The sequence below is a fragment of the Dysidea avara genome, chromosome 3 (genome assembly GCF_963678975.1).
Source record: "Dysidea avara chromosome 3, odDysAvar1.4, whole genome shotgun sequence".
Taxonomy (NCBI): Eukaryota; Metazoa; Porifera; class Demospongiae; order Dictyoceratida; family Dysideidae; genus Dysidea; species Dysidea avara.
Genome location: NC_089274.1, coordinates 1,492,694 through 1,511,791, shown reverse-complemented (window position 1 = coordinate 1,511,791; position 19,098 = coordinate 1,492,694). Strand labels below are relative to the sequence as shown.

Below are 19,098 nucleotides of genomic sequence, written 5' to 3'. Positions count from 1 at the left end.
TCTTCCGTCACATGTGACTATAGAGACTAAAGCCATAGTATAGGTATGGCAAGAAAGAATAAATTAGTTCAAGTTGAGTTAATGCAAGCAAATTAATATTCTTTGAGGTATGGTGACAGCAATTGTTTTATTGAGGACCTTTTTGCGGTACATGTCATGATGATCATCAGTTCAGGAGGAGCCCAAATTCAATAACTAGCAGTATTCAGGTCTAGCATCATTTACACACAGCAATATGAGCAGGGACGTAGCCAGACGTTTGGTGGTACCAGGGCCTAGCTGTATAGTTATAGAACAAAAAAAAATTTAACTACCTGCCCTCCAGAAAAAAAACTACATAGCTTGCTACACTGCTTCTCTGAATACACTGTGACTGCATGATTGACTGCTCTATTAGAGTATTCAGGATTGGCTGCTCTGATACCCCAATTAACGAATCTACTTTACCAAGAATGCATCCAGAATCTAAATATTTATTCACTGAAAAAACTGTAGAAGAGAGCGTGGAGACTTGATTGAGACTTTTAAGATTTTAAAGCAACGCCTACCCATAGATTCTACAAAATTGTTTACTCTGTCACCAATCAATTTTACAAGAGGACATAATTTCAAACTTTCCAAACCCAGATCCAAACTCCTTGTAAGATCAAAGTTTTTTACTGATCGTATCTTCGTAACTACACAATTATCATATGTGGCTTAATATGAGGTAATATTCTCCTTAAAAATCCTGAAAAAAAATCACTGTAACCAATTACACAAGTTACAAAGTGATAACTTTAACTACTAATATCTCAGTAATCTTTTATAACTTTAGCTCCTAATATCTTACTACAATTGGTTAAAAAAAGTATTTAGATGTTGTGAAAATCTATCTTATAACTGGTTTCAGAAGTTACTAGGTTACAGTGGAGATGAACTGAATGGCACAACGAATTGTAGTGGGAAATGGTTAAAGCAGATGACAGTGGCCGCAACAAATTGCAATAGGTTACAATGGAATACAATAGGTTACAATGCGTTACAGTAGGTTACAATGGGTTACAATAGGTTACAGTGGGTTACAGTAGGTAATAATGGGTTACAGTGGATTTCAGTAGATTACAATGAATACTGTAGGTTACAGTGGGTTACAATAGGTTATAATGGGTTAAAATAGGTTACAATGGATTACAGTAGGTTACAATGGGTTACAATAGGTTACAGTTGGTTACAATAGTTTACAGTGGGTTACGATAGGTAACAATGGGTTACAGTAGGTAACAAAAGGTTACAATGAGTTACAGTAGGTAACAATAGGTTACAATGGGTTACGGTAGGTTACAATGGGTTACAATGGGTTACGGTAGGTTACAATGGGTTACAGTAGGTAACAATAGGTTACAATGGGTTACAGTAGGTTACAATAGGTTACAGTAGGTTACAATAGGTTACAATGGGTTACAGTAGGTTACAATAGGTTGCAATGGGTTACGGTAGGTTACAATGGGTTACGGTAAGTTACAATGGGTTACAGTGGTTTACAATGGGTTACGATTGGTAGGTTACAATGGATTACGGTAAGTTACAATAGGTTACAATGGGTTACAGTGGGTTACAATAGGTTACAATGGGTTACAATAGGATACAATGGGTTACAATAGGATACAATGGGTTACAGTAGGTTACAGTGGTTTACAATGCGTTACAATAGGTTACAATGAGTTACAGTGGTTTACAATGGGTTAAGAATGGTAGGTTACAATGGATTACGGTAGGTTACAATGGGTTACAGTAATTTACAATTGGTTACGGTAGGCTACAGTGGGTTATAACAGGATACAGTATGTTACAACATATTATAATGGGTTACAACAGGTTATACGGTGGGTTACAAGAAGTTACGGTTGGTTACAATAGGTTACAACAGGTTACGATAGGCTACAGTCTGTTACAAACAGTTGCAGTGGTTTAAGGCCTGTTACAATGAGTTATGATGGGTTACAATAGGTTATTTTTGGTTACAGTAGGTTACAACAGGTTATGATGGGTTACAACAAGGTACAGTAGGTTACAGCTTGTTACAACACTTCCAATAGTAGAAAATTATGTATATTTGACTATAACTTCTGATTGACAGTGTTCTGTTGTTTTGTATTATATTTTTAATTTCCATGAATCAAATGGAAGCTATTTGTGTCCATGGCAACCACAATTATTATGCCACAATATATATACATATTGTAAAACTACTCCTACACACTTTTGAGTTTTTCCTAACAATTGAAACTACACTCATTCAGCTTAAAAATTGTGGTGTAAGAGTTTGGAATTTGTTTTTAATGGTAACTATATACTTGAAACAAATCAACTTATTATTGTTATTATTTGATTGGGCCATGATTTCTAAATTATTGGCAGGCTTTCTCATAATAATTATATAAACACTGATATAATTACAGTGCTTGAATGTTAACATTGCTATGGTGGGTGCAGTTATAACTGTTGCAGAGATAGCTACTAGAATGACTAGTTTAGAGATACCCAGACTTGTAATATTAAAACAGTACTACAGCAGAATACAACTAGCAACAGCTTTATAACTCAGCAAAATCAGAGATAACAGCATACAAATGACAAGTCCTTTTGTACAAAACTAAATCATCTATAGATACTACTGTTCTAGTACATTCTGCAATAACTAGAATGATCAAAGTTCTAAATAGTTCTACGGAGTTCTAGAACTTCTGGACACATATTCTTCCTTAAAAACAATTAACTGCCAGATAAGAGTTCCAAACCTTACACAGTACTCAATATGGGACGTACATACATTTTGAATAAAAAGACAAGCATATCAACCGAGCTAATCTTAAAACACCTTCTGATAAGACCAAGAACCTGAGAAGCTTTAACTGCAGCTCTCTGACAGTGTAGAGATGGTTTTCAGTCACTCCTACACACACCCCAAGATCTTTCTCCTCACTGACTATTTCTAAATCAGTAGATAAGTTGGTGGTAATGCCCTCAACCATTCTAGTTGCTAAGTGTGTGGGCAAGTGGGTTGAGATTTTTGGCAATTAATGCCTTGGAGCACCAGAGACTACAATGTCGTTTTACCTTTTGTGTATGTATACAAGGAATTCCTTATCACATCACAAATTCAAACAATCTTGTTGCACCATTTTACACTATTCTAATACTTATTGATATCAGAGGAGGTTGGACTCGCTACTGAAAAATATTAACATTAATTAAATACTTCAAGACTAAAATAAAGTTGATACAAGGCCCTAAGACACTGCCCTGTGGAACACCGTTGATTACAGTAGACCAGGAAGAAGCTGATCCACTGACACAAACCCTTTGTCTATAATTACTTAAGAAATTTTGAATCCACTTAAGAATGTCTCCATTTACTCAATGAGCTTCAAGTATCAATAGCTTGTGGGAGACTTTATCAAAGGCTTTCTGGAGATCCAGGTACATGCAGCATCGAAACAGTCAGTATATAATGGTTTACCACTATCAGTAGTTGCAGTTCACAAAATCTTCCAAAACGAAATCAATATTGTACATAAGATTGCAACAAATTTGACTCTAAGTGTTCCATTAGGTGAATTTTTGTGATGGCTTCAAGCATTTTGCATATCACAGATGTTAAACTCACCAGGAGGTAGTTGCTGGGTTTGGTCTACAGCCCTTCTTGAATATTGGTGTAACATTTGGCATCCTTCCATGAGTTGGGTAGAGTGGATTCTTCAAGTGATTTATTAAAAAGCAGTGTCAAGGGTAAAACTAGACCATTAAACAAAACATAAGGGTAACAATTGTCAGGACCAGTTGCAGCTAACTTATTTGTTTGCAATCTACATATTTATTATTGCATGGTTGAGAGTATATATAATATATACTTCTTCAGGTGTTACTGTGAATTTATCAAAAACCGTAAAAATAATAATCTGGAATTAAATGGGGCATAAATTGGTAACCTGTTGTCAGTGTTGGGCAAGTTACTTTGTAAAAGTAACTAGTTACATATTACATATTTTAGTTTACAGTTACATATTACTCATAAAATAAAGTAACTATAATAATATTGCATATTATATTACTTTGTGTCCACAGCCTTAAGCTGTCACGTGTGAAACTACCACTTTATCACGTGACATGATTGCGTTGTTGGACAATGTGCAAATCTTGGTTATGAGTAAGAAGCTGGTGAATAAGCTTCAGTAGGCTTCGTTACTTCATTGTGGCTAGACGTTACCCAGAGGATAACTAACGAGATTAGTAACTTCGTTACTTGTAGTAATAATATAACGTAATATTAGACTCGTTACAGTAACTATATTACTTAGGTAACGCGTTGCATTTGTGAGTAAAGTAACTTGAGTTATATTACCCGTTTTTATAACGTAATTCGTTATATTACTTAGTTACCACAAAAGTAATAATATTACATAACGCATAAGTAACGCGTTACTCCCAACAGTGCCTGTTGTAACTTATCCTAACCCACTGTAACCTATTGTAACCATATGTGGCTTAAAATGAGGTAATATTCTCCTTAAAAATCCTGAAATTCTAATTGTAACCCACTATAACCCCATTGTAACCTACTGTAACCCATTGTAACCTATTGTAATTGTTAACCATTGTAACCTATTGTAATTGTAATTGTTACCCCATTGCAACCTACTGTAACCGACTGTAACCCATTGCAACCTACAGTGACACATTGTAACCTACTGTAACCAATCGTAACCTACTGTAACCATTGTAATCCACTGTAACCTACTGTAGTCCATTGTAACCCACTGTAATCTACTGTAACCTGTTGTATCCCATTGTAACCTACTGTAACCCATTGTAACCTATTGTAATCCACTGTAACCTACTGTAACCCTTTGTAATGTATTGTAACCTACTGTAACCCATTGTAACCTACCGTAACCCATTGTAACCTGTTGTAACTCACTGTAACCCATTGTAACCTACTGTAACCTATTGTAACCTACTGTAACCCATAGTAACATATTATAACCTATTGTAACCCTCTGTAACCAATCATAACCTACTGTAACCCATTGTAATCCACTGTAGCCCATTGTAACCCACTGTAATCTACTGTAACCTGTTGTATCCCATTGTAACCTATTGTATTCCACTGTAACCTACTGTAGCCCACTATAACGTATTGTAATCCACTGTAACCCATTGTAACCTATTATAACCTACCATAACCCACTGTAACCCATTGTAACCTACTGTAACCCATTTTAACCTACTGTAGCCGATTGTAACCTACTGTAATCCACTGTAACCTACTGCAACCTATTGTAACCTACTGTAATCCATTGTAACCTACCGTAACCCATTGTAACCTATTGTAACTCACTGTAACCCATTGTAACCTATTGTAACCTACTGTAACATATTGTAACTTACCGTAACCTATCGTAACTCACTGTAATCTACTGTAACCCATTGTAACCTACCGTAACCCATTGTAACCTATTGTAATCCATTGTAACCTACTGTAACTTACCATAACCCATTGTAACCTATTGTAATCCATTGTAACCTACTGTAACTTACCATAACCCATTGTAACATACTGAAACCCATTGTAACCTACCGTAACTCATTGTAACCTACTGTAATCCACTGTTACCTATCATAACCCACTGTAACCTATTGTATTCCATTGTAACCTATTGCAATTTGTTGCGGCCACTGTCATCTGCTTTAACCACTTCAAATATTTGTAATTTGCTTTAACCACTTCAAATATTTGTAATTTTCCCACTACAATTTGTTGTTTCATTCAGTTCATCTCCACTGTAACCTAGTAACTTCTGAAACCAGTTACAAGAGAAATTTTTACAACATCTAAATACCGCCATATCTAACAATTATTGATGCCTGGGCTTGGCCATGGGCCCTGGGTGGCCCAGATTCTGGCTACGCCTTTGAGTATGAGTACTGAATGGTGATGTGATGGTTTTGAGTTCTTTATTATTACATAAATAATATCTGCAACCGTCTGTTAGTCTCATCTCCTGTCATTATTCCCCTCACTATGCTACTAGCAGGGGCGGATCCAGGTAGATCTAGATCCAGGGGGGTTCAAAGGGTTCCATGGAACCCCCCTTTTGAAAGAGCCTTTCTTACTCGAGATACTCTAATAGAGCAGTCAAATCGAGATACTCTAATAGAGCAGTCAAAATAGTCTTTTGAGGAGCAGTGTAGCAAGCTTTGTATCTAGTTATAAATAAGGAAATATAGTTGGTGAGGGAATCTATGGTGAGGGGCAGCTATTGTCAGCAGGTGATGACCTTTCTTTCTTTCTTTCTTTCTTTTTTTTTTTGGTCTTCAACTTACAGTTAGGCTGAAGTTGCAATTTCAGACTGGAAACCCCCTTTTTAAAAGTCTGGATCCGCCCCTTACTAGTATTCCCTTATTGACCACATCAGCAGATATTTGACATCATGTATATTAGCCTCTCTTCATAACTCATGTTCTTTAACATTGTGGTAACTTTTCCAAATTTGACATGTCTGTCACTCAGACAGATCATGATATCTTAAGGCTCAAATAGTGTTAGAACTGGTGAATTACTTTTTACAAGTGTATGGAAAACAGAAATTTTATAGATCATCGGCAGCAATGAAACACCGGAGGTCAGCATCTACACCACCATACAGCCTATCAATAGCTGATCAGTCAGGAAGTGTCCACTAGTGTAGCTGACCTCCCTTGTTTCATTTCTACAATAATAAAATGATTTCTTCCTATGTAAAGTGTTAATAAATAATATATGTTACTAAAAAAAAGTAAACAATGTGATTTATGACTAGTGACTCCAATGCATACCACATGGCACACTGGCCTGACATAACTCAATTGAGATTTCATTCCAAGTATATTTCTTCACGTACTGATTCATCTATCTTAAGATATTCTTTAATTGAATGATGAAAGTTTCATACTACTATGCAAATTTATAAAATACTGCATAAGTCAGCTCCAGCATATCTCTATCAGTGTCACAGGACGTGCAAGCAGAAATGTACATCGTTTGTTTGTTTGTTCCAAAGATAAACACTAATTATGGGAAACACAGTTTCTACTATCGTGGAACTACATTTTGGAATGCTTTGCCAACAGCCTTATATGACCCAACAACATTTACTCAATTTCGAAATAGTTATTTAAGAACATTTTAGTGATGTTAGTTTGTACATAAGTAATTACTGTATATGTGTGTGTTTATATGTGTGTTGTGTTCAGGGTGTAGCTGAAGAACAGCTTCGGCTGATGCTGCCTCCCTGTTAAAATAACAATTGAAAAAAATATTGAGCGACTTAACCCACCTCAACTATCATTACTGAAAGTGATGTGGCCATTTCACTTCATTTTCAGCAATGTTCCACTATACAGTAGACTCCTGTAAGCATTTGAGCGTAAATTGGATGGCTGCAGGTTTGAAGCTATCTAGGCCCAGTCATGGATTTTTTCTCCTTCCGCAACTTTTCAAACACACCTTATGTAACTAATGTCTTTGAGCAAGCTGTAGGACCAGGTGTCCTACAGACCTTCAGCACTTGTGCTGTAAAGCTTTAATAAATAAATAAATAAATAAACAGTGCTACAACCAAAATAACAGTAAGAGAAGTGTCTCTGCAGCCATTATGGAAATTATCTGCAATGCTAATGATAGCCTGAAGCCATCTCATGTTACCATGAATGAACATTACTCAGAACATTATCCCATAGAAGGTCATTTCATTCCTTGTGACATAACATCTGGTGTCCCCCAAGGCTGAGTCCTTGGACCTGCCCTTTTCCTAATATATATCAACGACATAACTACAAACGTACATAGTGAGTTGCGACTGTTTGCAGATGACATTTTAATTTTTAGACCTATACACTCACCAATTGGTCAGAAGATTCTGCAGGATAAAATAGGCAAATGAATGGCAGATGGACTTCATGAAACATGTCTAAATGCAAAATCTTACAAGTTACCACACATCACACCACCAAAACATTTACATATCAAATGAATGGAATACCCTTGAAATCAGTAGAAAAGATTAAATATCTTGGAGTTTATCTTGTACAATAGGATGAGGCATGCTTGCTTTCTACGTTCTGGCCAATTTAGTTCATTTAACATTTCTGTGATACTGTCACGGTGGTGTCTGTTCCAGACCTTATTTAAGACAAAATGAGCAGCTCGATGTTGAATCATTTCAAGTTTAGAGATTTCATTTTGGTGGTGTGGGTCCCACAATATTCAATAGATGGTAGCAAAAATTGTTTGTAAGTATATTCTTTGAAGCAGGAATGTAAATTTCGCCTTAGGAAACTAAGTAATCGATTTGTTTTGTTGCATATGTAGTCAATGTGATTGTGCCATGAAAGTTTATATTGTTCAAGTAGTAAATCACTTATTACTTGTCCCAAATTGCTGTCTGCCATCATTAAATCAAACTGCTACCCAAGCACATCATGATCAGAAATTTAATCATATACAATCTTCTGCAGTAAACACTTATCTCTATTCATTCCTACCCAGAACTATTTCCCAATGGAACGGTCTATGTATCCCTAATCTATCTAACATTGATCTTGAAACATCTAAACAACTGACTACTCTTACTTTGTGATTGTAACTTAGCACTTACTGTAATTTAGCAGCCTAGCACTTAGCTATATCATAACTTAGCACTTATTGTAACTTAGCACTATTCGTTATTGAAACTTAAACTAGGTACGTACGTGTATGTAACGAGTACATTAGCATTAAAACCCTGTTGGGTGATTGCTAAATAATAAATAAATAAACACATCTATACGAAGAGAAAGGAGGATAAAGGTAAGTCCACTGTATAACTGCTGCAGTTTGCAAAAAGGCACATCTCAGGCCACAGTGAAGAAATCAACCCTGTAGTTTTCACCATGCATAGTTGATTTGGCTGGAGGCATCATTTAGTTAGTCAGCAGAAAATTCAGTTAAATAGTTTGGGTTTGGGGTCACTCTGAAGGAATTTTCAGGTTTAATTCTACTGCCAAGGGAAAATGAGGCTGGTTTTAAGGTGATATTAGCAAAAAACCCAAACCTTCATGATCCCTACTATACAGTGCTACAATGCTGCGGTCTAATGAGGGGTTTGTACAAAAAATGATTGTGACTTCATGCAGAATGAAATCACTTAGCTATGGACTTCAAATAAAAACTGCTTTGTTTCTTTCAACAAGACCTCAGCCTTCAATGTTTTTGCAGGTAAATTAATGCCTTGGGGAGTTAAAGACAGAAATGATCAGTTTTCTGTACAAAATTGCCATAAAGGTCACTGAACATCACATCAATAATGGCAGCTGGCCCACGTATAACAAGAGTTATGGACATGAACTGATATTGAAAGTTTCATAGTTTTATGAATGAAAAGTATACGATTTTGAAAACATAGTAGTACCTTTAAATGCCCACAACTATTTCACTATTTCTTTTAGAAGAAATTCAGACATGCAAACACGTCGATGCAACATGAAAACATGGCATAGATTATGTATTCCCTGCCCCTAACCTAATATAGAGAATGTATAATCTGTGGCTCTATAGTACAAAACCATTGGGAGTGTCACCTATATAATGTTATTAGCTACCAGCAGTGGTGGCTGACCAGAGTATAGAACCTCTGACAGCAGGTGGTCTGGGGAGCTGTACCCCACAGAAGCTGTAGCCATTTTAGTTTTCACGATATCTCAAAGTTCACATTACTTTATAGGAATATTTTAACTAAAACACCAACTTGTTACATAAGTATTTAACTACAGAGTTAAGCATTTATAAGCAGTAAAACAACCCTTAAACAGTCAGTGCATGGATTCCCACTATGCTCAAACTATTTTTCGCTTTTAGGAATTAACATGTTTTCATGAAGTATTGTTAGGGTATTTGAACATTCTATTAGAAGTATATTGATCTTTTTCATGATTTTCAGCCCCAATCTAAGAAAGATTTTGCAAGATATCATATATCGTTCTGAGCCCCCCTTGGCAGACTGAGGGGGCATCGGCCTTCTATCCCCCTTCTGCCACTATTGCTTCTTGATCATCATAATATGGAAGTATTATTGGTGCCCAAGGAGGCTATCCACTAAATCTATATAAAGCAACTGCAACTAGATGCATACCATTATTCACTGAGGGGGAGGGCATTGCTATAGACTATAACTGAGGTGAAATTTTGTGCATCCGCCAAATTAAAATTATGCAATGTCAATATTTTGAGGGGGAATATTCTCGAGCCAGGTTGAACAATGTAAAAATAAAATTTTTGTGAATTTACATGCAAACAATGTTATTATATGGTTGAAATCTAAACAATTAATAGAAAATCTCAAAATCTGTGAAAATTTCCCCTGGAAATATTTAGGCTACAAAGTTACTATGGTAATCATACCTCCTAAATTAAAGAAGTCAACCATGCCAAATACATAGGTGTAACAGTAAGCCCGCAAACTCCAGGACACATAAAACAAGTAATTTTCAAGGCTAAGGTTTCTTCAGTGTATCTTCTATAAAGATAGCAATGGTAAGCCAAACATAGCCGGATTATGTAGCTGTTGTCTGGGGGCATCATGCTCAGCATTTGGGTGACACTATCATAATGAGAGTAGTTGTTGGCCACAAATCAAGCTGCTTGTTGCAGTTGTGTTCTCTCAATCACCTCTAGCAGAGTTGAACAGAACACTATAATGATGTTTAAAATGATTAACCACCTTGTTGATATTCCAGCAAACCCATTTCTAATACCCATGCATATCCACTGCACACACAGCACCAGAAGTTTTTATATGAGATTAACTGTGACCAATAACATGGAATGTACTTTTCCCTTTCGACAAAAATACTCTATTCCAACACGTGATTGACTCTGAGGACATTGATTGGTTCAAGCAAAAATTGGCTGGACTAGCAATTACTTCAGTAATTTGTATGTGTATGTTGTCTGTGTGCTATCATGTATCGAAGCGTTTTTGTGCCAAACGAAGTACTCATCATCTAATAATTACCTTGCCCACTTTTAAATGAAGCTTCTAACTACATCATTTACAGTGTGATTAGTATTATACTCTAATTGAGGTTTGCATATTAAATTCAAATAAAATAATAATAATAGTAAAAGAGTGTAGTGGACAAAAATTTGATTGAACTCTTTCTGTAAACTGCATGTAAACCACAAGTAAACACCTATACCAGTCAACATATGCATGCCTTTATAAGATGACATTCCCATTAATGTTAGAGGTTTAGCTAAATGGTCAAGGCACATACCTTATAAATGCAAGGTCTGAGTTTGATTCCAGCTGGTGACTGTTTCTCTTTTTCTTTCTTTTTTTGCTTTCTAATGCAATCTATTTCTCCGGTTCTGATTATTAACCTTATTTGTGCAACATTCTTTTCTGAATGTGTGCCACTCTCAGTGTATGTAAATACTTTTACGTCAACTTATATTGTTTTAGTATGAAAATAAGGATAATTTTGGTGAGCTATAGCTGGAAATAGGTACATATGCATGAGACTACATATCTATAGGTATATAATTATACTGTTTCAACATTATAACTTTAGAATGAGTATCCTTACCACTGTCAGTAATTTGTCACGACGAAATCTTGCACGTATAGCCAGGCTTAATACATGCACTGATAGGTGGAGGATGTATATAGTATATACTGCTGGAGTGTAGGCGTGCTCGCAGTAAATTACACAGGTGCATGGGAGTCACATGCAATTTTACTTGAAAGGGTGTAACATACTTAACAGAGCCGGAAACTCCTGCACTGTAAGGCAGGTACTATTGCTGTAGGGAAAGTATACTGAATTACTGATGATGCTATACGTTATATTTCTTTCTGCTTTCAGCTAAATGTCGCATACAATCTGAAATGGTATTATTATATGCATGGACTATTATGAATTACATCATGTGTTATAATACTACTAGCTACTGTTGTTTTGCTTAGCTAGCTACACATATATATAGCTCTGCTGTTACCTGTGCTTACTTCATTTCAGTATACTTGCAGGATGCAGCATCATGTTTAATGGGCATGACATCATCATGCATGCATGTAACATAGCTACGTACATAAATGGTACTGAACTGGTTCCCACTACATTCAATTTACATTCAATGTATGTATAGATATTTAAATGTAAAGATGGTATACAAAGGGTAACTTTAAGCTTAATATTATGCATGCACAATATACAGCAAGTCCTGCACTGTAGGGCTGCATGCTGTATGACAGGTATGATAAGGGCGGATTTAGGGGGGGTGATCAAGCGCCCCCCCCTCCAAAATTTACCGTGTGCAAGCTAGGAAGCTTCTAGAAGTTGCAGTATAGATGCAATTGCATCTTATACATATGCATGGGCAATGAAAAGATGGAAAGAGAAGGGAGAATGGCTAATTTTTACTTAGAATTACTAAGAGGGGTTCAAATTATACTTTTGGTGTGAGACTTAACCTAAAAACTGCTAAAAATCGAAATACTCTAATAGAACAGTCAACTACTCTAATAGAACATCCATCATAATGTTTTTTTCGAGAAATTGCCAGGGTGTTATCTTGACCTGTGCACTGTTATCTTACCATTGCTCCAAACATTCTGCCATATACTAATCACTTTCTGAGAACAACTTCTGTCAAATGGTTAATATTATAGTGGGTATTTTCAGTTGTTGCTACATTGATGCCTGGGTTGACATGCTTAAGTAAAACAGTTAATTTCTTAGCATGTATACAGTTAACAAGCTAGGCTGTAGTATCTGCATGAGAACTGTTTATTTTTGTTTTATCAGCATCAAAGTTCCACGCTGCATTTATCTGAATCTAGCATCAATTGAAGCGAATAAAATTTAATGTCATACAGGGTTTGCACTCCCAAGCCCCTTGAAACTCAACTTTATAAGCTCAAATGATACCACAGCATTTACGCTGTCACATTATAAGGGGTTAGTTGTGGCCAAAAGCTAGTTGTATATATGTAAGTGATTTTGGACTCTGGTTGTAAAAAATTAATATGGTGATGGGGCCATATAGTTGTAAAAAGTCAGATTGAAATAGTAACAGAACAGTCTGTGGCTAGCTATATATACTACAAAGTTAAGTTATTTTTGTGTGCATTTTAAATCTCTACAATGACCTTATAAGATCCAATCCTGTGTATGTCTTTGACAATCCACTATTATGTATTGCCTTATAATCCAATAGCATTTAAAAGTGTAGTTCTGTTTTTCTAAACTTGCTTACAACTGGACTCATCCATCTTGTACCCCCACAATCTTTCAGTACAATAGAGTATTTGGTTAAAGATAGCTTCCAGATTCAATCTTATGATAGCTATATTCCAAAAATTTCCAGAGGGAGCATCACCCCCCCCCCCCTATAGTTGGAAAATTTTACATATGCACACTCTACACACTGCATGGTGAGTGTAACTTGCCCTCTCAAGCCCTCTCTTCATTGTTACTGTTTGGATGTTATAGTTTGAACCATCAGACTGTAAAGCACACTAGCTATATACCTTAAGCCAAGCAATACACTAAATTTAGCGATCTTGTATATTGATGAATTTACCATATAATTTTTTAGTAATTCGTGAATTGATGTAATCAATTAGCAAAAAACCAAACTCTAAAATTGCTAAATTTAGTGTTCCGCTAAATTAAGGTATTTCAAACACAAAATTAATGGCAAGTATTGATCATATGTGTAGCTGCATCCTTCTCCTAGCTTCCTGTTCTTTACTATATATGTAAAGAATATATATTTTAGTTACTGGCTGTGGCCTTAAATGACATGCAGCTAGTAGCTATTACAACTGTTCTGGAATAGTGGTGTCATTTCATTATTATTACACTTAGGTGACTCACAATGCTTTAATTACTAGTGTTGTGAAAGCATTGTGAATCACTTAAACAAAGTGGCATCATTTTTCAGCCAAAATATTGCCAATTCAGTGCTGGTCACTGTAAAGCATTAATACAACAACAATACAATACAAATTTTAATACTGAATAGGCTTAATTTGCAAATTTTTTTCTGTGGGGGCATGCCCCCACACCCTCCTAGATAGTATTGTATTATTGTATTAATGCTTTACAGTGACCAGCACTGAAGGTCTGCAGCAACATGTGCTGATCTGCATGCTGCCGAGTGTGTTTCGCACACTATACCTATAGTTACTTGTAACTATAGTTTCGCTTTTCTTAGTCAACCAACCATTATGTTAGCACCCCCCCCCCTTCTGAAATCCTAGATCCGCCCCTGTATGATGCAGTGATATTTAATCGCGCTTATCTAAATGCTTTATAACTAGGACGTGCAGGTACCAATGCTAGGTCTGCACAGTATAATAGTCATAATTACCAATAGTTACGTAACAAAATACCTGCGCGGGGCGCCCAGGGAGACTGAGCGCGTGCGCTTAGGCTGCATACATGCAGGGAATCCGCTGATCCTGATAGCTAGCAGAAGGGTGCGTAGCTATGGTTGAAATGGCAAAAAAGTTCATCAAGGTTTCGCTCCAGTCGGTGGATTTGCGCTCAACGCCTATAGGAACTGCGGCTTACCATTGGCCAGCTGAAGGCAAGGATGATCAGACAAGCGAGCAGACAACACTGAAAGATTTCGTGGGAGTCATCAAGCCCATGCTTCCTGACGATTTCCCCTTCCATTTTGTCACTAAAGAAGGACACCCCATCACCCAGGAAGAATTGTTGAGCTCGTTAAAGCCAGCTGATGTGGCAGAGGATGGAGTGTTGTATGTAGCAGAACACATAACGCGGTCACATCCCCCATTGTACGGTGTCATTTTACATCCAGATGGTACTAATATGGGAGTGATCACTTCCTTCTTGAGTTCTTCACTCAGTAGAGTCCGTGAGGCCATCCAAACCCAAGTAGCATGCAGTGACCTACTCACACTAGGTGATTCAGAGTACTTGTTCATGTGTGGCAATTTGAAATGTCCAGTTAGTCCATCACAAGAAGATAGCTTGACCTTACTTGACGTTGTTGATAATGGTCGGATTTACGTCACTCTTAAATCTGCAGTAGAAACAGTTAGTGGTGCACCAGAAGCTTTATCATCTGTGGTAGCCAAGAGGCCATCTGTTACAGAGGCAGTGGCTCAGAAAAAGATTTACTTGAGCTATGTTAGTGATGAGGCTGGTACTCATGCATCCGCTTTGCAGCTTGCACTAAAGAAGCTTGGCTTTAAAGTCTACACTGATGGTCAATCGCAAGACACTAGCGAGGTATCTTCTAGTAGCGAGTCACCTGAACAGGATTACACCAACAAATACCTTCAGAAAGCTGCTGTGTTTGTTCCCATAGTTACCAGTCGATATGGTGAGACCAGTGTGACAAACCTTGAGGTAAAACATGCTGATAGTCTGGGGAAGTTTATTGTTCCACTCAACCTCAATCCTCACTGGCCCCCAAACTGTCTAGCCATACAGTTTGCCAGTGTCCAGTATATACAGTGGGAGGTAAAAGGATCTGTGGAGAAGTCAGCTTCTAAAATAGCAGCAGGAATAGCTGAGGTGATGGAACAGAACCAGGAAGCCATGGCTCCTAAACCTGCTAAGGTACAACAAAAGAAACCAAGTGTACGCCAATTAGACATGCCTCTTGTGGTCACTATTTGTCATTCAACACAAGCATCATTCCATAGTTATGTCAAAGAATACCTGGAGAAGAACAAATATTCTGTTTGGTCTAGTCTAGAGCTTGAAACTAAGGGAACTGTTAGTACTAACAGTGCTGTCTTTCAAAAGAAAGTTAGGGATTGTAGTGTGGTCGTGTGTATCATATCAAAGGATTTCTGTAGTGATGTAACTTGTGAGCAGTTGGTTTATTTCTCCCAACACCGGAAGAAGATGATACCTGTTATGTACGAGGTAGTTGAGATGCCATACTGGGTGTCCATGTTAGTAGGAACAGAGGAATTCATTGATGGTCGAGGTGAAACCTTTGATGAAATACTACTCAAACGAGTTAAGCAAGCTCTCAAACCTGACAGCATCAGCACTGGAAAACGAGAAGAGAGGGAGCTGAAACGGTTACAGCAGGAGTTGTATTCTCAATTGCCTGAAGGGAACTGTGTGTACATTTCAGGAGGTAGTCAATTCTACAGTCCAAACGGTGAAGCAATTTGTAAACTCCTTGGAAAAGAACTTGCAAAACGAGAATCGAATTTTGTTGTGACCGGAGGGTATTTTGGTGTTGGAGATGTGGTGGCTAAAAGTTTTCATGACAAGCGCAAGAAGCTGGGCTTACCTCTCAACCTCTTTCATGCTGTAGCTGTGAAGGACCCAGCTGATAAGTCTCGACAGACCAGACAAAGAGCTGATGGTACAATGGAGCCAGTTCCATATGGTGAAACGATTTTCTTAGGTAATTCAGTGCGGCAATGCAATACTGCTACCACACGTGTCATGAACATTTGCATTCTCATCGAAGGTGGTCCGGGAGCTGCCTATGAAGTGCAGCAATTGGCATGGAATGGAGCAATTGTTATCCCAGTTAAGTGCACAGGCGGAGCAGCTGGGGGAAAGTTCAATGTCCCCAGTGGCATATTCCATCGTCCTCCTGGAGTGAGTGAGTCAGTCTGGTCTGTTCTTGGTGATGAGTCAGCAACAGTAGCTGATATCGTAGACAGTTTGATCCATATTGTAGAAGTGTGCTTCAAGAATGTTGTTAGCAGGAAAGAACCGGCTAAAAAGAAATAACCTATGGATTTTAGTTTTTAGTTTTGCTTTAAAATTGACTATATTATATTTTCTTTACGTGTGATTTTATATTAACATCATATTTATATATTTTTATTTTGCTCTGCTATAGCTAATATCTATAATAATTGTAAAAGCAGTGTATTAGTGAAGTGTTGGCAGCTCTGGCTATATAGCTGCAATGAATTAAGTATAATAGAATAGCGTACCATGCAATTGTGTGTGATATTGGTTTCCCTGCTCTATCAGTGTATGTGCACATGCATGGGTTGTGGATTCCACAGGCTGAAGCTCTGTGTGTGTGTGTGTGTGTGTGTGTGTGTGTGTGTGTGTGTGTGTGTGTGTGTGTGTGTGTGTGTGTGTGTGTGTGTGTGTGTGTGTGTGTGTGTGTGTGTGTGTGTGTGTGTGTGTGTGTGTGTGTGTGTGTGTGTGTGTGTGTGTGTGTGTGTGTGTGTGTGTGTGTGTGTGTGTGTGTGTGTGTGTGTGTGTGTGTGTGTGTGTGTGTGTGTGTGTGTGTGTGTGTGTGTGTGTGTGTGTGTGTGTGTGTGTGTGTGTGTGTGTGTGTGTGTGTGTGTGTGTGTTACTGATATAGATGCTGCATGCTTTCACACATTGATCAGTTAGCAGTGTGTTGGCTTCTGGAACATGAAAAGATGCAGAAGTGTCAATATTTTGAAGTACTTAATTAGCTGCTGACAAACTTTTTGTCATAAAACAGATAATAACATGCTGACTGCTATCTGTATACTGCAGATCTGCGATCATGAATTTTTTCTTACATGCACTTGTTAGTATAGTTTCTTGATGGATGTAGTCACCATCTGATATAACTTGCACAAAAAAAAATCTTTGCATCATCATTCCTGGACATAATTGAAACGTCTGTGTTGATAGATGAATGGTACTCTAACACGCTGATAAGGCGTCAGCTGTCTATGAGGCATTGCCATTGCCTGTAAAATTTGTTGTTTGAGATTGTCTCAGAAAGTCATAATGTAACTATCTCCTCACTCTTATTTCTGTATTAAGGGTCAAGTGAAGTATTGTGTGAACTAATGTAATTAAAGTCTGACATTTCCTCTTGCTCCCTGAAATGCCATAAATAGTATAATTTATAACAGTAATATAATGTAAGTGTTGTAATCGTTAAACAATAACTAAATCAAAAATAATAGTAGTGTAGTAGCCTACAAATTATTGTTAACAATACCTAATAACATTTTAATCCAACACAACAATAATAAGAATTCTAAAATCTTTTTTGTAACATTAGGAAAATTATTTTGCTAGTAATGAATTTATCAACACACTTTTGACTTATTTGTCAGGTCAGAAAGAGAGATCATGTGGGATACTTAAGCACAAATCCTTATGCACAAAAGCTTTAAAAACCTGCACAAGACCCGTAACATTCCATAGCAGTTCATTCAAAACAGTTCAAGACTTTCTGAGTAATTTATGTAGTTAAATATTAATTGGTTATCTTAAAATCATGCAAGTATGCCTCGGAGCCGGCTAAGGTGGCATATACTTTTGAGTTTTAAAGTTTTAAATGTATAGCACAAGGATCTAGTAGATTCTGTAGGCTTATGGGGTTTAGAACATGCTGGGCAAGTGTCTAATTGAGGAAAGTGATGCAGTGTTTTGTGTCCAAGCATTTTTCAACCTAAAATCACTTTTTAAATACATTTGTAATTTGGTATAGTTATCTCACATGTGTAGTTTCCATCTGATTCATGACAAATTATAGCTTACATATATCTCACGTCATTAAATTATAAATGGAGAGAAATGACCTCGTATAGCCATAACTGCCACTCTTACATAAGTACACCTCACTCATATATTTTAGCTTCACTTGTCAGTGATGTCATACAACAGGTTGAGGTCTCTGAACACACCTACATGCAGCTAAACAATCTGAACCCATGTATGCAGAGCAGAGTATAATGAGGAAAATTAATCTTAACGCTGAAGTAATTAGTTATATATTATAGTGCTATTTAGCTGTTTGAGGTACAAACTAATTATTGCTTACCATGCATATATTATAACAAGGGCAGCTCCAGGAATTTTGGTGACAGGTTTCCAAATTTTCTGTTGCATAATGGCACATTGTTGCATAATGGCACATTAAAGGGTGTGGGTGCATCCTCCCCAGGAAATTTGAGACTGCATGGTAACAGTAGTTATTGGTAACAGTAGTTATTTTCACCAAAAAAATCTTTAAACTGACATTTTAAACATATGTAATAGGAATTGATTGATAATGGTGTTTACACTTGCTATTGCTGA

At 37.0% G+C, this 19,098-nt stretch overlaps 1 protein-coding gene across 2 annotated transcripts; it reads left to right on the top strand.

The window, feature by feature from the left end:
* Positions 1-14,516: 14,516 nt before the first annotated feature.
* LOC136251643 (uncharacterized) lies at positions 14,517-16,957 on the top strand. 2 transcript variants are annotated; one of them, XM_066044099.1, is made up of 2 exons: positions 14,517-16,468; positions 16,535-16,957. In XM_066044099.1, exons 1-2 carry the CDS (start codon positions 14,557-14,559, stop codon positions 16,801-16,803), a joined length of 2,181 nt encoding a protein of 726 aa, XP_065900171.1. In that variant the 5' UTR covers positions 14,517-14,556; the 3' UTR covers positions 16,804-16,957. The 2 variants fall into 2 exon arrangements, with proteins under 2 accessions (XP_065900171.1, XP_065900170.1); XM_066044098.1 differs by having other exon boundaries at positions 14,517-16,957.
* The last annotated feature ends 2,141 nt before the right edge of the window (positions 16,958-19,098 follow it).